Source organism: Zea mays, chromosome 8 (assembly GCF_902167145.1).
Source record: "Zea mays cultivar B73 chromosome 8, Zm-B73-REFERENCE-NAM-5.0, whole genome shotgun sequence".
Classification (NCBI taxonomy): domain Eukaryota; kingdom Viridiplantae; phylum Streptophyta; class Magnoliopsida; order Poales; family Poaceae; genus Zea; species Zea mays.
This window is the reverse complement of record NC_050103.1, coordinates 168,233,771-168,258,402: the sequence shown is the minus strand read 5'-3', so window position 1 is coordinate 168,258,402 and position 24,632 is coordinate 168,233,771. Positions and strand designations below refer to the sequence as shown.

At 44.2% G+C, this 24,632-nt stretch overlaps 3 protein-coding genes across 3 annotated transcripts; all 3 read right to left on the bottom strand.

The window, feature by feature from the left end:
• Positions 1–6,093: 6,093 nt before the first annotated feature.
• LOC100275964 (uncharacterized) lies at positions 6,094–6,808 on the bottom strand. The gene has a single exon (NM_001351766.1). It carries the CDS (start codon positions 6,732–6,734, stop codon positions 6,486–6,488), a length of 249 nt encoding a protein of 82 aa, NP_001338695.1. The 5' UTR covers positions 6,735–6,808; the 3' UTR covers positions 6,094–6,485.
• A 253-nt stretch (positions 6,809–7,061) lies between these two features.
• On the bottom strand, positions 7,062–12,531 carry LOC103637481 (nudix hydrolase 16, mitochondrial). The gene is made up of 2 exons (XM_035961997.1): positions 11,971–12,531; positions 7,062–7,119 (listed from the first exon to the last, which is right to left on the bottom strand). The coding sequence occupies exons 1-2, from the start codon at positions 12,429–12,431 to the stop codon at positions 7,062–7,064; spliced, it is 519 nt and encodes a 172-aa protein (XP_035817890.1). The 5' UTR covers positions 12,432–12,531.
• A 4,817-nt stretch (positions 12,532–17,348) lies between these two features.
• LOC542711 (sucrose phosphate synthase 1) lies at positions 17,349–23,002 on the bottom strand. Its single transcript, NM_001112224.2, has 12 exons — positions 22,300–23,002; positions 21,493–21,725; positions 21,115–21,178; positions 20,331–21,023; positions 20,090–20,221; positions 19,862–19,993; positions 19,486–19,662; positions 19,359–19,412; positions 19,204–19,266; positions 18,177–19,106; positions 17,956–18,083; positions 17,349–17,840 (listed from the first exon to the last, which is right to left on the bottom strand). The coding sequence occupies exons 1-12, from the start codon at positions 22,609–22,611 to the stop codon at positions 17,552–17,554; spliced, it is 3,207 nt and encodes a 1,068-aa protein (NP_001105694.1). The 5' UTR covers positions 22,612–23,002; the 3' UTR covers positions 17,349–17,551.
• Between the last annotated feature and the right edge of the window lie 1,630 nt (positions 23,003–24,632).

Sequence of the window (24,632 nt, the reverse complement as noted above, 5' to 3'; positions counted from 1 at the left end):
ATTTGTTTCGAAACGGATAATGCGGTCCGAAAATTATGGCATAAAAATCTGGCGCGCCCCATCGTGATAGGGTTCTGACTCGGACAGATTATAGCGTAAAACATGAACGAAAACAGCGTAAATGATTACGACTTTTAGCGTAAATCGTATATCAATTTCGAAACGGTGAATGGAGCCCAGAAATTACGGCATGAAAATCTCACGCGTCGTACACGAATTCTAACTCTGGTAGATTTCAACGTAAAACGTGCACCAAAATAGCATAAATCATTGATCTGTTTCGTAACGGCGAATGAGGCGTAAATTACTACGTGAAAATCGCACGCATACTATCATACGCAAGTTCTGGCTCGGGCGGATTTAAACGTAAAACATGAACCAAAACATCATAGCGTAAATGGGTACGAATTTTAGCGTAAATCGTCGATCTATTTCATAATGGCAAATGCCACGCATGAGGTTGCCGCAAAACACATCAATAAATGTCGTAAATTGGCGTAAAACATATCAATAGATGTCATAAATTGGTGAAAAAGGCAACAAGTGATTTGAGGTAATTATATCATAAAATGCAAGCTAACCATCTACAGAACAAATATTTCAAATTTTACAATAAGATACAAGAGATAATTATTCTTGTACTCAAGAATGAGAAGGACATCTTCTTTTGGCAAGGCTTTCATAAAAGAGTACGTAGCCATCATCAGTGTTACCACTGAACTTCTACGGTGAACTCCTATGTTCAGTGCTCCGAATTAATGCAATAAAAACAGAATTAATAAGTCGTCTTTGAGGTGGTTTACGCCGGTCCCGGTATTCCTCAGGAAGCTGTTGTGCAGTGAGCAAACCATCAAGCATGCCAAAATACACCTTCAGAAACAAAAACGTCACATTGGCCAGAGCTAGACTCACATGTAGAACTGCTTTCTGATTTCCCTCCAAACCACGTGAAAACAACCTTCACAAAGTAAAAAACTGAAGTGAAATACGCCAATAACTTTACAAATGGGAAGTTAAGATGTGTGATACCATAATCATAAGGACCTCTTGGAGGAGTTTTTCTTCAGGAACTATTTTACTTAGGCAGTCAAGAATATCTTGATTCTCATCTATAGAAACATAAGCAGAAATCCATGGAAGAAATTTTGCCATCAGGTTTACAGGGATGCTACATAAGAACTGCCATACTAAATCTGCTTGCTCTTCGTGTGAAAACTTCTTGATGAGTAACGGGAAGACCTGTAAAGTTTTCAGAAGATTAGACAGCACCATTATATGCCCCGTGTTCCAGCTACTAGCACTAATGCAAATTGTGAAGTTACTACAGCTTCATAATGTCTAGCCTCTTGCTCAGGAAAAAAATGTTTAAAACTACAGATGGGAGTAAACTATACAACTATGTATGCATTTTTGTCTCAAAGGTGACCATGTGTCATGCATCAAAGAGAGGAACCAGATTGCATAAATACTATTATTATATATGTCATACAGCCACTTGATATAGAAACCGAAGGCCTGCTGTTATATTTCAATATTTCATCAAATTACATACAAAATGGCAAGACAAAGCAGGAAGGGAAACAAAATGTGCACATGTGAAATGCTATCTAGTAGAAGCAAACAAGGTAATGCAATAAAACATGCTTTAGTGGCTTATCAAATAACTGAATTTATCCCTCATGTCCCAGCAATCATTCTTATTGGGCCTGGCATTAGATAATGGTCACAAGTTCAGTACTCGGACAATGGAATAAGAAAGGAACCACTGGATATATATTTATGGCCTATTGTACTGGTCAAGGATATAAGTTAAGCCATGACTCTTTCAAAGCATGTGACACCTCACAGAAACGCTGTTCGTCTGTCCTTACTGCAACTGCGACTGCAATTTTCTTCTCTCTAAAAGTACTGTAGCAACAGCTGCAACGAATGGGGTGAATGGAAAAACTGAAAATAGATCCATTTAGTCATGGACATTGCTTAAAGGTACTTCTATAATAAAAGGAAACATAACATATTATAGAGGCAACATCCACCTCGTAGTAAACATGGATACAATCATAAGTTCATATTTTTCAAGAACAAATAGTGGATGGATGGAAAGGCAATGCTTTATAAAAGATAAAAAAACAAGGAGACCAAGCTATGTAACTTCGCAAGGCAGTGAGTTTACAAAAATAGAGTGCTTGCGTAGTGCATAAAAAGTGATCCATGAGGTACCTGTAACCCGAACCATCACCAATTATACCAAGAGTTGCTCACAGAACGACCTAAATAAAAAATTCACAGATTTCAATCATAAATCCATCGATACTTTAACTAGGGATTGAAATATTACAGACGCACAGTTACTCCTCAGATATATTGATATCCTCTCTAACAAAAATAAAAGCCGGTATACTAAGAGCCAGGTATCCCACTGAAAATAAAAGCTTTGACCAAAATCATAATCTATATTATAGAGAAGAAAATAAAGTAGATATTCTAGCATATGGCTAGTATTTTCACATCTTAACTGTGGCATCTGGTGTGTCTAAAAAGCATGTATAAGAACACTAACAATTTGTTGTCACAACACATGTAATATAATGTGCAGCTGAATAAGTAACAACAAGTAACACTATAAAAAAAGATTCACATGATTTGAGATTTGAAGGTTCGTACCTGTGGAAACTGCACACATCTGCAATAAATTGCAGCCTCATATTAAATCCTGCTATGTCAGAAAAATCTCCAGACTGATGTATCCTTTTAGTCTCCTCTGCTATATCACCCAGTTCTCTCAGAACAACATTGTGCCAATACAGAATCTCATCAATTGGATGAGTGACAAGCTGACTTGATTCTATAGACTCCCTCTTTCCAATTTTTCTAATTAAAAAGGAGAAAAGAAAACAGAGCATTCAACAACCTCACTGCCTCATCATCGAAGGCCAGCTCGAGGCGGTCGACGTCGCTGTCCCACCTGGTGGTCGTCTTCTAGGCGCCGACGTAGAGGCGGTGGTCGGCAAGGAAGCGGATGCCCAGCGCCTGGATCCAGGTGAAGTCGCGGCTCGTGGCGGGGTTGTGGTTGCCGATGAAGTGTGCGTTGATGTGGAGGCCAGCGTCGGTGAAGACGCAGAAGTCCCAGTCCCTGCTGCCGTGGAAGTAGAAGGTACTGCCGCCAACCAAGGAGACCCCAGTGAGCCGGCTCTAACCTCAACGATTTCTCGGGCTTGACCTTTCCTCGCTCCTCTACATCTACTTGCAGATCTCGTTGCCGACCTGCTCCCGGACCGTGGTCGTCGCCCTCCTGCTCCACCACCGCCAAACCGTTGTCGTACCCCTAGATCCAGCGGTTCCTGGGGCAGGAGAATGGGCAGGTGAGGCCTGTAGCGCTTCTCAAGGTGTGGGAGGGGAAGAATGGCGAGGTGTAGGGGCGAGCATCGTGGAGCGGATGTAGTGGCGACTAGAGTGGTGGAGGTGGGGTTGGCGGCGGATGGAGTGGTGGTGGTGGGGGGGGGGGTTGGGAGAGTTGATCCGCATCTTACGTCAGGTGGTTGGGGGCGGCAGTGGAGGTGTGGGGGAGCACGGGCGCTACGATACGCGCTAGGGTTCGGGTGAATCGACTGAGTTGAGTTGCAGACCAACCAAGTTGGATTGGCCACATTTTTTTTGACTAGGGCTTCTTTTACTTATTGGAAGCCTAGGGCTCCTAATACTATAACTATAACTATATATATATATATAGGGCAGGTATAACGGGAGCCCTGGGCTTCCAATAGTTAAAGGAAGCCCGGGTCGATCGTCCCTGCAACCTGGTTCAACCCAGCGCACCGACTGCACCAGGTTGTCGGTTGCACCACCCGCACCCACGTCTGTGCGCGCAAAAAAGGAATGCATGCATAAGTCAAACACGTCCCCTTGCATGCGCATAAATTTAGGAAAGATATGTGTGTCGGTTTCTATTTTTAAATGTTTTATTTCCTCCATAAATTTAGGATCGCTTCAATAGCCATGCAACTAAACTCGTAAGGACCATTTTATGATATATACTGCTACTAAATATGCTACCCTGTGTAGATAATTATGCAATTCAGTATACTGCGTAAAAATCTGTTACCAGCTGCATGCACACGAATTTATGATAAAAATAATGTGCAATGAAAGGATATGAATTGCACGCATAGAAACAAAAAATCGTATTTAATGTTTTATTTCCTTCATAAATATAGGATCCCTCCAACAGTCATGCAGCTAAACACATTAGATCTAGTTTATGATATATATTGATACAAATTATACTACATGGTGTAGATATTTATGCAATTCGTTACACTGCGTAAAAAAGCTGGCATGTTGTTCACTGGTGGACGCATCTCTGGGTTGGAGCGTAATAACCTTAAGTTTTGAGCATAAAATTCTTCAATTATAAGCGTAAATACCGAGCCAATGTGAGAGGTTGATAGCTCTAGTAGATTGTTATTACGATCATATTTTTATGGCAGATCCGAAAAATATGGCAGCCGCATGCATGCGGTTATATGGATCCAAAAATTATGGCAAAATGCATGCATGAGTCAAATATGTTCTCTTGCATGCGCGTAAATTTAGGAAAGATATGTGTGACGGTTTCTATTTTAAATGTTTTATTTCCTCCATAAATTTAGGATCGCTGCAACAGTCATACAGCTAGACTCGTAATGACCATTTTATGATATATACTGATACTAAATATGTCACACTGTGTAGATAATTATGCAATTTAGTATACTGCATAAAAATCTGTTACCAACTGCATGCACACGAATTTATGATGGAAAGAATATGCAATTAAAGGAAATGAATTGCATGCATAGAAACAAAAAATCGCATTTAATGTTTTATTTTCTTCGTAAATATAGGATCCCTCCAACAGCCATGCAGCTAAACGCACTAGAACTAGTTTATGATATATACTGATACAAATTATACTACACGGTGTAGGTATTTATGCAATTCGTTACACTGCGTAAAAAATCTGGCATGTTGTTCACTGGTGGACGCATCTCCGGGTGGAGCGTAAAAACCTTAAGTTTTGAGCATAAAATCCCTCAATTATAAGTGTAAATACCGAGTCAATGTGAGAGGTTGATAGCTCTAGTAGATTGTTATTACTATCTTATTTTTATGACAGATCCGAAAATATGGCAGCCGCATGGATGCGGTTTCTATTTTTATACAGATCCAAAAATTATGGCAAAAATCGTGGGAGTTTCAATTGCATGCGTGCAAATTACGAACAGCATAAATCAAGAAATTGTCTTTCCAGTGTGCATGCAGTAAACTGATATACGAACTCCGTGTTTAAGCATAAAATCGTACAGTTTTTGGCGTAAATAATACGTGTGGTAGGCATAAAACACAATAATCGAAAAGAAAACTGCGCCGGATCGGAGGATGTCACGCGCGATCATCGTTGCGCGCATCTCGGTCCTTCCGTGACGCCGCTCGTTTGAAGATCGCGCCTCATGCGTCACCGTCGCTACTCGCACGTCGACGGGCGTCGCTTGCTCGCCGGCCTTGGAAGTGTCGCCTCCTCGGGACCTCGGGGACGCCGCCGCTTGCTCGCCGGCCTTGGAAGTGCCGCCTCCTCGGGACTTCGGGGACGCCGCCGCTTGCCCTCTGGATCGGGGAGCTGCCGCCACCGACCTGGGAACCGCCGCCACTACTCCGGATCAAGGAACCTCCGCCACCGCGCGTCGAGGTCATGGAGTTGCGGCCACCGGCTGGGGGTCCACCACCGCCGCGCACGCTCTGGGGCAACCGCCGTCGTCGCACGCGGCGTCGCTAATGAATCGGGGTGGAGCGTAAAAAACTGAACCCTAGCACTCCGGGTCCTGTTTTATAGACGTCCGGATGTGATCCGGCTCGACCGGATTGCACCGTCTGACCTGGGCTTCCTCTAGTTATTGGAAGCCCAGGGCTCCTAATATATAAACTATATATATATATATATATATATATATATATATATATATATATATATATATATATATATATATATATATATATATATAACAAATTGTATATAAACAGTATACAACTTTTAGCAATTCTAGCGACTCTATCTAATTTGGATAGGTCACATTGCTATTTCTTAATAAATACTGATGTAAAGACAGAAGTTGGTATGAGTACAACATGCACACACAAACCAAACGACCCTACACTAGAGATTGGAATCCAAGAATAAACTTAACACAAGACCAAATGGTGCCGGCACATACATGCGTACATGCATCTGAAAACAAGATTAATAATCACATAAAAAGAAAGTGGAACACCGAACCCAACGCAAGCACAAATCAAGAAAGAAACAAAGGAACTTTGACAGCCACGCCCATGCGGCAACTGCGCCGATCGAGCTCCGGTCGACGTTGTCCCACGGTCGTATGTAGATATAGTAGTACGGCCGGTAACGCTGCGTGGTGAGGTGAGTGGCCTATAGGCATGGATGTGGAACATCACCCGTGTGCGGGATCAGTTGCGCTTGCGCCCTTGCTGCTGGGCTTCTTCTCGCTGTATGCGGAGTTCATGCTGAAGCTGCTGAGAGTGCGGCCGCCGACGACGTTCATGCTGAAGCTAGTCTTTTCCTTTCTGGGGCCGTCGCTCTCGGCAGCATCGACGGGCGCCGCGTGCTGGCTCAGCAGCAGCAGCCCTAGCAGGGCCACGCCCAGCAGCGTCATGCGCAGCTCGACGGACTTGGACGCCATGGACCTCTGCGGACGCGAGCTCAGATTTTGGCAGGGATGACAGTCTGCCGTTTATTCGGATGGATCACGGCTTTGTTATGGTGGGTGTTCTTGGACGCTTTTATAGCGAGGGAGTGGGGTGGGCTATGGGCAGAGCGGTGGAGGGGAGAGGTTTCAGGAGCAACGTCCATTCTGCAGCGGTGTTGTTCAAGAGCAGGCCAATGTTGTGTGTTGCCGTGTCTGCTAAATTTGGTTTGAGCTTTGAAGGGTCTTGTTGCTCTGAAGCGAATGGTTTGGAGGACCTCACATTCAGATCTAGTCTTTGAATTGCATGCTTGGGGTTTTATACTATTCGAACTCGTATTGTCTGAACTTCAGTGGCTCCGTGCCAAGACCAATGCGTGATCTGCGTTTGAAAATGGGAAACAGGTTGATAAGGCTATATATTACCTTTATATGTACTAAACTAGGTGAGTGCCCGTGCGTTGCAACGGGAATATGTAATACAACAATACTCTATATACAAATGTGTATTATACTGTTATAAGAAAAAGTTTCGTAATTCATTTGTGATCCTAGCCATACATAATTTTTTATATTTTAATCTACCTATTTCATCACTATATTGGAACCATCAATACCATGCAAACTTCTATATATGATAGTACAATGCATCACTTTTGTACAAAAAAGACTATCAACAGTTGGCCAAAAGTAAAACAACCTCAACACGTAAAATCTTTAAACATTGTCTGTGCTCAACATTAAACCTGGTATCTGCACAAATACCATCTGCGTGTAACAATTGAACACTGAGGCGTCAAATCTCGCTAGGCTTCGAAACAAGGTGTAGTGACCATCTTCAATGATTGGGTCAACTGCACGTGCTGGGTCATACCTTGTTAGGTGTGTTAAGGATGAACTGGTAACAGGACGAAGCTCCCAATACATATCCAACAAATATTTCACGAGCCTACTGTTCTGAAAATGCTCTTTGTGCGAGGTGACCTTATTGCTATGGTTGAAATTGTCTTGCATGCAGCCTTTAATACCCCACCATGCACCATCCTTTCAACATAGATCATCTATCTCCACAGCCTTCTCCTAGAACTTCTGTTTGAATCTTTATCTTGCCTCATCACTATCCCGAAAGCAGCTATGCCCACCACCTGAAAGCCTCATCACTGTCCCATCCTCTTTGTGATGCGATCATTTTGTTTAAACAATTTCTTTGTGGAAAACAGATTTGACATACAAACTGAAGCAGTCCATATGTGTGGTGTGGCCCTGCACACTGAACATTGTTGATTAGTTGCCTCCTGCTCATATCAAATTACAAGCAACCACGACAGATCAAACCAATTAAAGCAAAATGTTCCTCATCCTATTGAGCTGGTGATGAAAAATCTGCAGGAAAGCAATTAGTTAAGACATGTTCTACATAAAGAACTGACTGCACATATGTTTTATCAACAAAGAAGATGTTATACAGTAACTGAGTATTCATAATATCAATAGATAAGAAAGGATAATAAAGAGTAGAGATAGAAAAGGATTATAGGTAATCATTGAAATAGAAAAGGGACGATGATGAATAAGGGGGAAATGTGTTATAAGTAGATCAATCTCTAATTCTTAGAAAGTGGTATTGACAGAAGTTACCTACTGAAGTGCATATTACAAGCATGAATTGGCAAGATATATTGTTAAGAGAAGATACATGATCCTATTCTCCTTCAAATGGATATTATACTTGTATAATAAATACGATCCGGATAAAAGTGTTTGCCATGGATTAAAAAACAAGAAATATGTGTGCTTATGTAGTGACAGTATATCATATATCAAAGAGGTAAGGACACTCAAAGGGAGTATCACAAACCATAGTTTTAGTTATTCTAAAATTCTTGCAAGTTATTTTAAACACACTTCTTCAACACCTACAATGCAAAGCAAGCATATCAAACATAAACAAATATTCAAATCTCCAAGCAGCTATCAGATCCAGGAAGTCAACTGGACTAAATAAGATAAGTATAGAATTTACCTTAAGGACTAAAACCTTCGATTCAAAATCTGAAATAGGTGAAGAACAGAAGGCAAGAGCAAGTTCTAATACTCTTCCTCTCTTGTATATTTTAGCATCATCAGCTAGATTTGATCCAGCAGATAATAATCGAAGCATCCACAAACGTTCGGCTTTAAAATGCACAAAACTGCTCTGCAATAAGGTTGGAAATAATGGAATGCTCTGCAATGAGAAGGATAACAATAATATTACCACAATTCAATACCTGTGAATACACACTATGGAATGCTACATATATGCAAATAAGAAGGAAAGAATCGTTACCTGCAGGCTGACAGGAGTGGAATGCATTAAAAAATTTCTCATGACAGTAAATTGAGCATGTGAGCCATCCAGTAGCGTCAAAGATGCTTCTGCAGCAAAAACAGCAACTGCCACTGTTCGGATATCCCATTCTGAAGGTATGTTAGAAGCAGCTGAAGCTGCCAGGTTTCCTTACTTCTCTGAGCATACTGTAAATATGTAAAAGTACACTTTAAGTGGTTGGATTTTTCAAGAAAATAATAGACATATTTCCCACAGAAGGATAAAAGATTACAAATACAGGTACCATACAAGTGCTTTTTGCACTCAGATCTATATGTCATAGGAATGCCCCCAGAATGTCAATAGGCATAATTTTATGCTGCCATTCAAGTCAATAGGCATAAAAGCCATCACAAGTGAATATCATTAACAAATAAAAAATTAAAAATATTTAAACTACAGGAATTTCAACATACTTAAATAAGCACATTAAACGTTTTAACAAATGCTAGAATTTGAACATACTGATACAAGCATATACATTAACCAACAATATGTTCGCCCAGCGAAGATAAGTTGTAATATAGAAAATTCAATATAAGCAGCTAGTAGTTGATAAGAATATAATAAACCAGGTAAAATTTAGAGATTCATGAAACAACAGGTACCTCAAGGGATTTTTTGAATGTTCCTAGGCACTCGTAGCCCAACATCCTTAATTCATGATCAGGAGATGCTATACTAACAAGTGTGATTGCAAGAAGCCCTAATCGGGCAAATTGAGCAGGTTCAATGTAACCCATGTGAAGAGTATGAATTGAGAATCGCAAGATAAAAAAAGGATCGTAAACCTGAACATCCATTTTTTGAGATGTTACCTGCCAACCAGAATCAGATGAAGATAGATCAACAAGGTACAATTAAATAACATTATTGTGAAACCACAAAACCTAGAATAATACCCAAACTTCAGTTGACACTATTATTCCAGAAATTACCTCAAAACTATCAGCAAAGTTATCCCATTGAAGTTGTTCCAGTGAGAAAACAGAAGCCCTTGTAGATCTTTTATAGCAATATAGCAAAGATGTCTTTGCACAGAGCTTGGAATCAACAGGTATGTTCTCCCGAAAGAGCACCCTTCTCCTTTTAGTAATTTCAGCATTCTCTGTGTTACGCGTATCTGATTTTGAAAAATCTAGTTTCAGTTCTTCTCTAAATTTTAGAGCAGAAGCTCCCCACAGATGATCAACTTCAGTAATGGTTTGGCACACGGGTGACTATATCTCATTCATAAGGTGAAATAACTCCAAATCTGTTTCACTAAGGGTTGCACCATAAACAGACAAAAGCAAGAAAACTAATTTTCTTCATCCACTCAATTGGCTATTATTCTGTTGTCTGCTCTTAATATCATACAGTACCCTTAGTAATCTGATGGTTTCAACTCTTCTCTTTTCTGCAATAGCAATTTCTGCCTTATTTTCTTCCATGAAAGAAAAATCAACTAATTTCAAAATACTTGGAGCTGGCTGTAGCATCCCCCCTGTGGTGTTACAAGCATATGGATACTCATAAACTTCATTGCATGTTATTGTCGATACAAAATTGGAGTGACCCAGTATAAGTTCAAGAATTTCATCAGCTGAGAACTTTCCTTGTGATAGCAGAACAACAATACATCGAAGAAATATTATAGGCTGTGAAAAAACTGAACCATAAATGCAGGGAACAGGAAGATCAATTTTATCTCAAATTCTCTACTAAAAGCTACTGTGAGTGTGGTCGTTCTGTTCTTTTGGAAAAAAAACCTAGGAAAGGAGAGGAAGAAATATGACAAGTTCAGATACACATATTTCTCTACCTGGTCATCTGAAAAAAGCACATGCATGTAAAATCGATGAACTTGGAACCATCATGTATCGAAAAAGAAGTAGGAGCATATTGATTCCAAATGCAGAGCAGTGAATAAAAACATTGAACACATTTTTTTTGATATACACAAAGCTTGCTTTGTCTCAAGGCTCAATACAAGACAGTTAAATATAGCTGGCGACCGCAAGAATCAGCAGCTTACAACTCCAACATCCCTCGGGTCATCATCAGCTGAGGAGACTGTCATCCTGAAGACGGTGTAATAAAGCGACAAAGTAAACAAAAGCTACCAAGCATCAGAGAGCCCTCATGCATGTACGCCAGTCAGCCTCTGGAAGAAAATTTTAGTCCAAGCAAAGATACAACGCCAAATAGCACATGGCTTCTCCGCCGGGGGCCCCTGATGATTTAAGGTGGTGTCATCTCTCAGTTCGGTCCACGCAGCCGCCGCCACCACCGTTTCTCCAGTTCTCGAGCCAGGCGGAGAAGCCTGTCACGAGGGCCTCCTGCATCCACAGTAGAGATGGCAATGGGTACCCGAAACCCGAATACCCGACGGGTTTTACCCGATATGAAGGCGGGTACGGGATGATTTCTCTACCCGCGGGTATGTTAATGGGTAAAAACCTCTACCCGTTGGGTAGACGGGTACGGGTACGGGTACGGGTTGGAACTACCCATACCCGTCTACCCATGGGTAAAATATACCCGCATCAATACAACTATTACCGTCTAATAGAGCCCATCTTAACTAAAATAAAACCCTTCTCTAGCTATCATTTGTATAGATACCAAGTTATGTAATCATATGATTTGTTATATGTGACGTTGAAGTTGTTTTTATATGTTTATTTAATATTTTGAGTGATTGGTATATTGGAATTTAAGGCTTTCCTAGCGGGTACGGGTTACCCGATGGGTAAAAATACCCGCGCGGGTACGGGTATGGGTAAGATTTTATACCCGCGAGTATATATGGGTAACCGACGGGTAGAATTTTTTTTGATGGGTACGGGTATGGAATGGTACTACCCGACGGGTATGTACCCGTTGCCATCCCTAATCCACAGGTAGCAGCTCCGCTCTGCCGCCTCGGGAACTGTGAGCCAGCTCCTCTGTCGGGTGCTCTGTTCTGGCCAGGATGCTCGCTCTTCCTTCACGTGCAGAGCAAAGATTGCGGCTCTACACGTTGCTTCGGGCTGCTTGCTCTTGAAATCGTAGAACCCCAGCAGTTGCACTAAATCTCCTCGCACTCCAGCTTCTTCGATAGCTTCCCTTACAGCTGTCTCTTCAACAGCTTCATCATTCTCCCAGCCTCCCTTTGGAAATAGAAGACCCGGTCCACTTTGTGAGCTGATCATGAGAACTTCAACAAGTTTCTTTTGTTCATCATCAGAAGCTCCATCATTAATATCCATGTATCTGAATGGTATGCACCCAGCCACAAGGCGACGGCCGTTCTCGTAGCGCTGCAGGTGCCGGCCCGTGCGGGCCACCAGATCACACATGCCTGCCTCCCCCTCTCCCACCGATCCCACGGCGGGACACAGGCTGTCCCTAGCCAGGCCCCCAACTTCCTAGAGCATCTTCCTTCTCGCGTCAGTACGACGAGTGGCGGCCGACGGCGCGCGGCAATGCTGTAGAGCCGTGGGAGGCCAAGGTCGAGAAGTTGTTAGTGTGGACCTCGCTGCACCATGTGGGGCTTGGGGCGCCCAGCCGCTCGCTTCCTCTCCCTCTCTTTTTTTTCTTTCAACATTGAGCACATTAATTATTCAAAGAAAAAGAAGTTGGAGCATCCAACAGGGCATTATCTCAAACAAATGGTGTGCATCCAGAACAAGAACTCTGCTCCTACAGGAGAGATCCAACTCTGGACGTGCGCAAGGGGTGGACAGGCGACGGTGTCGAAGGGGTGGCCAGGAAGTTGGCCCGTGGGAGGAGGAAGGAGAAATTTGGGAGGAAAGGGGAGGCGCGTTGGTACCTCGATGGAGAAGGATGAGGAGGTGGTGGCGCTCGCCAACAGAGGTGCGGTGATGCGGCAGCGGTGGAGGGAGCTGGCCGATGGAGCCACGCAGAGTAGGGAGCGGAAGACCGTCGAGCGCGGCGGCGAGCACAGGCTCGCCCGGGCGTAGAACTTTGCGAGGAAGACGGTGTGAGCGGCCTACACTTCGGGGATCTCAATCCGTTGCAGGCAGGGGCAGATGGTGCGAAATCGCGAGCGTCACTCGTCGGCTGCCTCGAAATCGTGAGCAGAACGATGGCTTGGGTGCGTGCGTGGGTGGGTGGAGGAGGGAGCGGTTCATGGTTGTCACTTGTCAGAGTAGTACGGTTAGAGAGGAGGCAGAACCGGAGGAAGGCAGAACACGAGTGGGGCAGAACAAAAAAGGAAGACTACTCTTACCTTCTTAATAAGTAGTATAGATAATGGCGACCCACACGAATAGTATGAGTACCTAGCTTGTTTTCATTGTAACATTTGTGTTTCTTTCTTACTTAGATATCATTCAAATAGTTTTTCATTTGGTTCATCGTAACTTTGCTCTCTCCATGCACCAACACTACATCCATAACATCAAAAAAGAAAAAACTTGATTGAACCCAGGCTTTTATCTTTCTTGTCTTCCTTTTTCCCTCGCTCATATCTCACTGTTGTGCAAATTTTGCCAAGATCATATTAAAATAGCCTTTCAATTCCTTCTTGGCGAGCTTCATTTCTCAATAAAACCACTGCCACCAAGTTTCTCACAAATTGTCTAGTTTCCTAGACATGTTGTAAATTTAAATTTGGGACCATCTCTACCGTTCTTGTGGATCCATACTTAAATTTCCTCCCTGAAACAATGTCTTACATATTCACCACAATATAACTCATGCTCGTTACATATTCACCTTTGCCACCAAAATCTGGTGGATCTCTAAAACTCGAAACCCAAAAGCATCCATTATATGTTAAATTGTTAACAGAATTAGAGCAATTAGGAATTTCTTGCAACACATGCATGATATGTATTACATATTCACATGTATAAATAAGAGACAACAAACGACACATGAATCCATGACCCAGTTTGTAAGAAACCTAATAGCTTAGAGAAACAATTTATTAATACAAGACATGAATTTTAATTCAAAATAATATATTTTGGACCTCCATTGAACATCCATGGGTAGAACCCAAAATCCAAACCCTAAACCCCTTGGTATTAGAAATGCCATTAACACTGAACATACAACCATTAACTTGGTAATATAACACCCCTAGGTATTAGAAAGGCCATTAACACTAAACATACAATCATTAACTTGTTTAGTGATGGGTTAAACTAAGATTAGTGTTATAAGAAACTAAAAAATACAAAGAAACAAATACAAAACTTTTAGCTTCGAGCTCTGACTATAATATTGTATTTTTTTGAAAGCTAATGAAGACCTTTATATCTATAAATTGATATCTCATTCATCTCTTTGTCTTGGCTTTAATTGTATTTCTGTCTTCATGCCCATGCTTCTACTTTTGTGTTTTGGACTTAATTCCTTATTTGTACTTATTCAACAAACATTATAAGGTCTTCTTTGAGATGATGATCATCCGATTTATTGCTCTGTTTTGGTCAAAGTCTATTTTGTATTCTTTTCAACTGTACGGAATATATATATATATTATATATGGGTAGGTATAACGGGAGTCCTGGGCTTCCAATAGTTAAAGGAAGCCCAGGCCGATCACCCCTGCAAACTGGTTCAACCAGCGCGCCCAAACAGGCTGGCGGGTGCGCCACCTGCCCCACGTCTGTTAGCGCAAAAAAGGAATGCATGCATGAGTCAAACACGATCCAATGTATGCGCATAAATTTAGGAAAGATATGTGCGGCAGTTTCTGTTTTTAAAATCCTTTATTTCCTCCATAAATTTAGGATCGCTGCAACAGCCATGCAGCTAGACGCGTAAGGACCATTTTATGATATATACTGAGACTAAATATGCTACACTGTGTTAATAATTATGCAATTCGATATACTGCGTAAAAATCTGTTACCAGCTGCATGCACACGAATTTATGATAAAAATAATGTGCAATGAAAGGAAATGAATTACACGCATAGAAACAAAAAATCGTATTTAATGTTTTATTTTCTTCATAAATATAAGATCCCTCCAACAGCCATGCAGCTAAAACACATTAAATCTAGTTTATGATATATACTGATACAAATTATACTACATGGTGTAGGTATTTATGCAATTCGTTACACTGCGTAAAAAATCTGGCATGTTGTTCACTGGTGGACGCACCTCCGGGTTGGAGCGTAATAACCTTAAATTTTGAGCATAAAATCCCTCAATTATAAGCGTATATATCGAGCCAATATGAGAGGTTGATAGCTCTAGTAGGTTGTTATTACGATCCTATTTTTATGGCAGATCCGAAAAACATGGCAGTCGCATGCATGCGGTTATACAGATCCTAAAATTATGGCAAAATGCATGCATGAGTCAATCACGTTTCCTTGCATGCGCGTAAATTTAGGAAAGATATGTGTGGCGGTTTCTATTTTAAATGCTTTATTTCCTCCATAAATTTAGGATCGCTGAAACAGACATGCAACTAAAACTCGTAATGACCATTTTATGCTATATACTGATACTAAATATGCTACACTGTGTAGATAATTATGCAATTCGGTATACTGCGTAAAAATCTGCTACAGGCTGCATGCACACGAATTTATGATGGAAAGAATATGCAATGAAAGGAAATGAATTGCATGCATAGAAACAAAAAATCACATTTAATGTTTTATTTCCTTCATAAATATAGGATCCCTCCAACAGCCATGCAACTAAACGCATTAGAACTAGTTTATGATGTATACTGAAACAAATTATACTACACGGTTTAGATATTTATGCAATTCCTTACACTGCGTAAAAAATCTGGCATGTTGTTCACTGGTGGACGCATCTCCGGGTGGAGCGTAAAAACCTTAAGTTTTGAGCATAAAATCCCTCAATTATAAGCGTAAATACCGAGTCAATTAGAGGTTGATAGCTTTAGTAGGTTGTTATTACGATCCTATTTTTATGACAGATCCGAAAAACATGGCAGCCGCATGCATGCAGTTTCTATTTTTATACAGATCCAAAAATTATAGCAAAATTGTGGGAGTTTTCATTGCATGCGCGCAAATTAAGAACAACATAAATCAAGGAATTGTCTTTCAAATGTGCATGCAGTAAACTGATATACGAACTCTGTGTTAAAGCATAAAAACATACAGTTTTTAGCGTAAATAATACATGTGGTAGGCATAAAACACAATAAACGAAAAGAAAAATGTGCCGGATCAGAGGATGTCACGCGCGATCATCGCTGCGCGCATCTCGCTCCTTCCGTGACATCGCTCGCTCGAACATCGCGCCTCATGCGTCGCCGTCGCTACTCGCACGTCGACGGGCGTCGCTTGCTCGCCGGCCTTGGAAGTGCCGCCTCCTCGGGGCTTCGGGGACACCGCCGCTTGCCTGCACAAGGGCCTCGCTGCGGATCGAGGAACCTCCGCCACCGCGCGTCGAGGTAATGGAGTTGCGGCCACCGGCCTGGGAATCGCCGCCACCACACAAGGGCGCTGCCGCCGCTCGCCCTCTGGATCGGGGGCCGCCACCGCCGGCCTGGAAACCGCCGCCACCGCATAAGGGCGCCGCCGCCACTCGCCCTCTGGAACGGGGGCCGCCACCGTCGGACTGGGAACCGCCGCCATCGCCGGCCTGGCAACCGCCGCTAATGAATCGAGATGGGGCGTAAAAACTGATCCCTAGCACTACGGATTTTCTTTTATAGACGTCTGGACCTGGTCCGGCTCGACCGGTTGTCTGGCCTGGTCTTCCAATAACTAAAGGAAGCTCAGGGCTCCTAATATACAATCTATTATATATATTATATATATATATATATATATATATATATATATGTATATATATAGCTCTATTTTGGCATTCTTTGAGGTGTCGATTTATTGCTCTTCTGACATGAGGATCTGTGATTACCATTCGCTCAGGCAAAGCAAGTATTTTGATTGCCATCGCTAGGGGCAAGAATTGCATGTGAAACCGAAGCAGTCGTTTGTGCTTGTATTGGAGGATAACCTGGTTCCACGTGATCAACAACGAGACTGCCTTGAATCAGCAACCAGACCTGCAATACCGTTTACAAGAACATTGTGTCGTCGTCTTCCTCATTTGTAGATTCAAAGTGCTCACCATACGTCCATACATAAACAATTATGGACATCGCAATGAACGGGCAATGGCATCATTGTGAGATGTGGATATGCCTGGCAAAATAACCGAAACTTAAAACCAAACTGGATTGACCGGAACTAAAACTGAATTAATCGTTAGTAACTTCTGAGTCATCATTATCTCCTCATGCACGTTAACTTCTATATACATTGATACATTGAGAAATGGAGTACTTAGCATACAATCTTGACAGTCGTATATTCACCAGTATAGTTAGCAGTGTCCTGTTTTATTTGTCACTGCAATATATATATACACACCCGCGGTACTGTTCACAACTTATTTTATATAGCAGTGAAGAAAAGGACAAAATGTAAAAGAAGCATCAAATTCACATGCCGCTGGAAGTCTTGGAGACTTGCTTCAGAGCCCGCATGATCTCGTCGGCCTTCAGCTCACCAGTCGTGTACGCAGCCAAGGGGGTCTCAGACGGGACGACATCGTCCCTCTTGTAGCTTCCTGGGCTCCTCACCAGTGCTTCCGAACCCTTCTCGGTGACGCCACGGACGATCACGGTCTTGTGTAGCCCGGATAGCATCTCCTCTAGATCGGTGTCGCCATGTTCCCCGGTGATCAGATACATGTTCCCCACAGATACGCCCCAGCGCACGGAAAGATACCTGAAATTGAATTTTTTTTTTATTTGTTATTACAGACAGATCCACATTCGCAACTTTTGTTATCAGAAATTTCCACGAGAGCTTTTCAGGTTAGATAGATTCTGTATGTTCTTACCTGAGTGCCTGTGACCTTGATGCTAGCAGAGGGACAACCTGAAGCCTTGTCGAGTTCCTGCAGTACATGATGTGGCAGCGGAGACCACGCATCCTCAGCCGCTCCCTCATCTCATCGACCGTTTTCACCTTAAGCAGGAAAACATAATTCAGATTCATACAGCAACTGGTTTTAACTGGAGGAATTAAGGATGCACACGTGTTATTAAAGAATTCCCTAACCTTTTGGGGGTCTTTGATGAGGAACGCGACACAGTGTGCATTACTGGACGCCACGTCCTGCTCGACAGCGTCGCCTGAACCGTCCTGAGCGCCCATGAGCTTCGCTATGGTCTGCCTCGCGCCGTCATGGGACCAGCGGTGGCTGATGTGCATCAGATAGTCCTGATCTGGGCGCAGCTTTCCTTCAGCGTCCATGCAGTTCGCCGTGCCAGGATAGTACACCTCGCTGCCGCTGCCACAGATGAGGGCGTCGAAGTCGGTCGCTGGGATCTTGCCGAGCTGCAGAAGCTGGAGTGTCTCGGACAACGGCATGGCAGTCGACAGCGTGAACCCTGAGATCTTGAACATCTGGGAGTCCGATCGGACTGCTCTGAAAACTTCCTGGATCACCTGCAGCATCTTCTTGCTAGCACGGCCATCGTCCTGGTAGCAGTCCACAGCTATGACGAACAAGCGCCGGCGCCGGCGCAGGAGTGGGTATTTGTTCATGGTGCTGCCTGTGCCCTCGGCTGCGACTGAGGACATGGACGGAGGAAGCGCTGACGACTGCTTGATGTTGTTCATGATCTTCTGCACTTGATCCTGGGGGTCGAACCACAGTGGATCGTTAGTGTTCAGCGAGCTCTTCTCACCGTCGATGGACAGACGGAGTGACAGGTCCTGAGCGTCCATGGAATCCTCCAGGAACTCCTCCTCATCGGCTCCGGCATCTGCTGGTGTGTCCTTCAGCCACCTCGGGTTCCTTAACCGGCACCCGGCCACCCTGGTGAGGTAAGTGCGGCAGTGCTCCGGCCATGAGTAGAGGTGGATGTTGCGCAGCCCGTTTCTCCGGCATTCCTGCCACAGGTTCTTGTCTGCCACAAGCTTCAGCAGTGCATCAGCGATGGCGTTCTGGTCGTGTGGGTCAACGAGCAGTCCGTTGTTTAATGCCTGCCAGTATGATGCACGCAAATAATTATCCGCTGTTTTCACAAGTGAATTGCAGATGTTTTTTCACAAATTGAATGTTCAAAATATGGTTTCTCACATTTGTAATGTCGACCGGACCACCATTCTTGGTAGCGACTATCGGGAGTCCGTGTGCCGCAGCCTGAAAGCCACACATTTTTCAGAGTGCAATGTAATGTATTTTTTTTAAAAAAAAAGGCAACAGCTGGTTAGAGAACTAGAGAAGAAGCTGACCTCGATCAGGGTGAGACCAAACGGCTCAACGAGAGCAGGGTTGATGAAGACGCCCTGCAGGGAGCAATCAGTTATGGTTGAGTGTGACTTGTCAAAGCTCAATGAAGGGTCGTGGTATGCAGCAGACCTTCATTTTGGCCGCGAGGCGATAGATCTCCGGGACGTCAGCCTGATTGTGATGCTTAGGGAACGCCACGCTTCCGTACAGATCATACTTGTCAATCAGCTTCAGAACTGTGGTGAGGACACTGGCATTGCCAGCAGACATGTCGTCGATGTCATCTCTGTTACCCATGATCAGAGTCTGAAACAGAAGAAAACTTCATCACATGGTAATACATGCAGCTACTGCATTGTTCAGGATCAGAAGGTTTCATGTAGGTGTGCTAGAGATAAGAAAAGTATTCCTGCATTGTGGTCATGGTAGCACTAGTTATTTGGGCATACAAATTATAAACATTAGTAGCAATGAAATTATATGAGTGCACTTCGGTGTTTCTTACAAGGTTTGCAAGTTCCCTGAGTGGACGACACTCTCCAAACGCTTTGACGAGGGTAGTGATGTTCTTCTTCGGGTCTGGTCTTGATAACGCCAGGATCATCGGCTTGTGAGGGTTGGTCAGGAACCGCATCACCTGCGACAAAGTTGTCATGCAGCGACCTTAAGATTTACGACACTTGTGAAGACAGTTGTTGTAGGTCTGCAAAGGAATTTGGGATCAAGCACCAACTTCGGCCCAAATTGGGGGCATTGACTTGGGTGAGGCACCCTCCAAACCAACGATATCATCTTTGACGTCACCATCCCCATCAATGTCTTCATGAACTACAACATTGCTGAAATCCATTCCCGGAGGAATCACCTGCCAACAAAGTTCTCTAATCAATACATATATGGATTAATGGATTTTAATTATTTATGTTGAACAGCACTTACTACTTGGCATGGATAACAGAGATTTTTATACTTACCACCATCCTAGGCATGTAACGACCATGGCAGCTAACCCCGCGCCTCGCCCGTGCCCTCAGCACTTTCTCAAGCTTGACATCAAATCCATCGTACAATCCCCACTGCTCATCAATCTCCTGCCTTGTGCTCGTGATTACAAGCTCTGACGCATCCAGGGCCAGCTCCTCACCCTCGATACGCCTCATGATCTTGTATGTCGAATCGATCTCCTCCTTGGACATGCGCCCTTGCTTCAGCAGTTGTTCCAGCTTGTTCCTCCCAAGTGAGTGGCCAGTGAGCACCATTGGCACATTCAGCGCACCAGAAAGGAGAGCAGCAACATCTCCAGCATCGGCATAGTGCCCATGTATCACGTAAGGCAGTACTGGCCTCCCATTTCCAACCTGCTCTCCCAGAGCCTTGGACATGTTCAGGATATGCGCAAGGGCTCCATCGACAAACTCTTGGAGGTAAGGCCACAACGCTTCCTTCTTGAGGTATTTATCCCGCGGCCCACACGGTATGCGCACAATGTAGGCTCCGCCACTCTCACCCATCCCCTCTCCATCATTGGAACCGGCGCATAACATCTCGGTTGGCTCACCGTAGCTCCAGTCCACGTCAGGAGATGACACTTGACGAGTGAAGAGGTCCACCCTGTACACTCCAGGCATCATTGACATCGCTCTTGCAAGTTCGACCACATATTTCACCTGTGAGATTCAAAGATCAATCGCGCTCAACCATGAAAAACTTGACTCGGCATAAGGAACTTCTCCCAAGTAACTGACCAATGATGTTTACCTGGCCACCTGTATCAGAATCACGACCTAGTTCCATGTTTTCTCCACGAACAAGACCATGCACGCTGCAGTCAAAAAGGCAGTCAACAAAGAAACAGCTTGTGAAAATCCAGAAGTTTAACTGTAAATTATTTTTATAAGAAAAAAATACCAAAATTTCTACTCCTACGATGTGCAAAGTGCAAAGAAAACTAAGGCTAGAGGCTTTTTTTTAGAAACGACGGCAAAAGCTTTCCATGGATTTTATTAGACGATAGAATAAAAAAAACTATAGCCATAAAAAAGGCTAGAGACATTTCATTACGATATATATATATATATATATATGGTTTACCAATTTAGCACAACATAGAACAAAACAATGTGCAAGTGGGTAGACCTGATGAGCACAATGTAAAGCTTCTTCTCCTTATTGTCGTCAGACCAGACGGTAAGGTCAGAGAAGTTCCTCTGGAACTTCTTCTTGGTCGTCTCAACCGGCGCAAGCTCGCCGATGGTGTCTCCCTTCTCGCCTTCTGACAGATCCTCGGCCAGGTCCTCCGTCGCCTCACGACGCACCTGCTCCTGTTCCTTCCTTCTTGCCGAGATTCTCTGGATGCCCTCCAGCTCCAGCTGCTCATAACACAATTCAGAAAGCATCAGCAGAGGGCGAGAATCTCAGCGCGAATATGTGGAATTCTCTGTTGCCATGGACAAAACCGTAAATCCAGGCTGTGACCAGTTTATTTCAATTCAAAAAAAGGCGAGGAGAAAGCAAACTAAATCCGCGAGTATACCGTATCCGTCCTGACAGGTAGTACATGCTAGAACGACTGAATGAGATACCTTTATACGAACAACAGTGAAACACTGCAATCAACTAGTAAGCTTCTTTTTAGACGTGACATCCAGTTAAGCGTGCGGTTCTGAATTCAGAAAGCACCACAACCAACCATGCATGTCTGATCTACCATCATCGGGCATAAACATTAAAACATCAACCAGAAACAAGTTCATAAAGGGAACAATTAAAATATTTATAAGATATTCTACTCGCTGTGCAGTGTGCGCTTCATTAATCCGTCCAGCAAACAGAGAACACTTGAAAATCATCTAATTCAGAGACGAGCGAGAATGTAAAAATAAAAAAAACAGAACATGCAGCGAGAGAATTTAACCGAGAAAGAGGCGGGCGCGAAACCCTGACCTGCTTCTTCTTGCGCGCGAGGTGCCAGATCCGCCAGCACATGTTCTCGAGCCTGGTGCTGCGCTCGCGGGCGTTGCGGGTGGCGACGACCTTGATCCACGTCCGGTGGAGGTCGCTCTCGTCGACGCCCTTGACCACCTCCTCGACGAAGTAGTGAGAGGGGTTGAAGTTCATGTGCGCGCCGCGGGGGCTCGCCGCCTTCGTCGGCGACCTGGGGTCCCCGCCGCCGCCGCCGCCGCCGGCACCCCGCGACGAGGTGTGGCTGTCGAGGATCGCCTCCAGGTACCCATTGATCCACTCGTTCCCGGCCATCGGATCCTCCCCCCGACCTCCTCCTCTCCCGCGCGCCCGGCCGGAACTCTACCGTAGATCGCTCGCTGCGGGAGCACTAGCCCAGGCGCCCACGCTTCTCCCACCCGCTTCGCTTTTCGCCTCGCGCGTGAGTCCTTCCTGGCCGTTGCTCTGTTTCCTGCTTTGGCGCGGCAGCGAGAAAGCGCGCCCGTGTCCCGGCGCGCGTGGCCACTGGCGACTCAAGTCGAGAGTCGAGACTCGAGAACGAGGCTGCGAGTGTTAACTGGAACCGATCGAGAGAGGACGGGGGATCCAGGCAGGGGAAAAGGCGCGCGCGCACGCATGCACCACGCGTCACCGCGGCATCGGAGCAGGGAGGCGGAGAGAGAATTTGAGAAAGAAGGGAGGTTCGTGCCGTGCATGCAGTTGCAGCGGCGGCCGCGGTTATAGGGGGGCTTCCGTTGCCACGGACGGAGAAGGGAGGAGGCGCGCGGGCGGGTGAGAGCAACTCCAGTAGTTCTCTAAAAACTTTCTAAATCAATAATTTAGGTAGTTAACATGAAAACTATTTTCCAACAGTTCTCTAAATGAACTTTCTAAATTTAACAACTTGTTATCTAACCTCATTTTCTCTCTACATTTGGCAACCATTTAACAACTCCCTAAACAAAAATGTTGACTGCATTATATAGTTTTTGTGACTTATTTTTTATGTGGATAGATACAAAACAAAATTACAACCTATATTTAGAGAACTATTGGAGAACTCATATTTTTTTACTCCAAAAGTCATTTAGCAATTTCTTAAATATGTGATTTAGAGAGCTAAAATTTACATAACTATTGGAGTTGCTCTGAGAAAGCCGCGGCACTGGCGAAACGTGGCTAGGCCGTGGCCCCACCCCAGCTCGTTGCGCGTCCGTTGGATTTCGCTTCACCGTCCGTTAGTTAGGATTCGCATTCGCAGGCGGTTACGGATCGTGCCGTGCGTGCGCTCGAGGGTGGTGATGCTTACGTATGTGGACGCCCTGCGTCACCCGCACGAATCGAATCCTTTCTGCAGCCACCCATGTCCCATGCATGCAGCAGGCGCGCCCGGCTGGCCGCCGGTCGAACGCATGTCCTGCCGGCAGCGACGCCGACGCGATCGATACCCTGTTGCACGGCGTAGTATATCCACCCACCGGACCATGGGTGTTGCGCGTACTCCGTAGCCGTAGGAATAGTATGTAGTAGTAGGATATACAGGGGGGGACGTACGGAAAATGACGATCGCTACGTGGGATTTGGTGCGGACGACACGGCGCGTTTGGCCCGTTGTTGGCGGGGACAAACCGCTCGCCGTCACCGCGAGCCCTCTTGCGCCGGCGCGTCGCGCTCGGCCCTCGTCTCCGATCGAGCGCGTACCGATCGGGCACTCAATGCACTGCGCTAGCTGCCGCCGGACCGGAATATTTCACCGCACATATATATATTCCGCTAGGATCTCTCATCCGATCCTCACACTCACACACCAAACATTGGCATCCATTTATCTGTACCAATTTATATATTCTGCATGCAACAGTAGTCTCTTGTTAATTTTCATCGGTTAAATGCTTTTTTTTATAATGGAAACAAGAGTTCCGGCTTTTCGCATCAGATGCGTACAGCCATTACATATCAAATATTGACTTAATGAACAGTTCTTTAAAAAATAAAACTAACTCGACGAAACCAAATAACATGGCTATGAAAAACACTAGGCACACTCAAGTCTTGCATTTGATCGTCATCCATGAAACGCAAAGATTTCCATCGCCACCATTTCTAGAGCTTGACACACATCGATAATTTGTTGATGTACATCCTACTTTTGTAGGAGTCTCCAGAACCTGAACCAGTGGGTACCTCTGAAGATGACCTGTACAATTGATGGTATTGGTTTTTTATTAAATGCCACCTCATCGGTTAAATGCACACCCCCGTGCTAAAACATGTGCAACACATATCATAGGTGAGTACATTTTACATAAAAACTGTATGGTTGGACAGGTTAGCAT

Coding starts and splice junctions, on each gene's coding strand:
- LOC103637481 (XM_035961997.1), bottom strand. CDS start 12,431: ATGTGTGATCTGGTGGCCCGCACGGGCCGGCACCTGCAGCGCTACGAG. Junction 7,120..11,970: donor TGGATTAGGGATGGCAACGG/GTACATACCCGT, acceptor TTTCAAACGCAG/ATCACGCATTGGTCTTGGCA.
- LOC542711 (NM_001112224.2), bottom strand. CDS start 22,611: ATGGCCGGGAACGAGTGGATCAATGGGTACCTGGAGGCGATCCTCGAC. Junction 21,024..21,114: donor ATTCTGATACAGGTGGCCAG/GTAAACATCATT, acceptor TGAATCTCACAG/GTGAAATATGTGGTCGAACT. Junction 20,222..20,330: donor GTTACATGCCTAGGATGGTG/GTAAGTATAAAA, acceptor CTTTGTTGGCAG/GTGATTCCTCCGGGAATGGA.
- LOC100275964 (NM_001351766.1), bottom strand. CDS start 6,734: ATGGCGTCCAAGTCCGTCGAGCTGCGCATGACGCTGCTGGGCGTGGCC.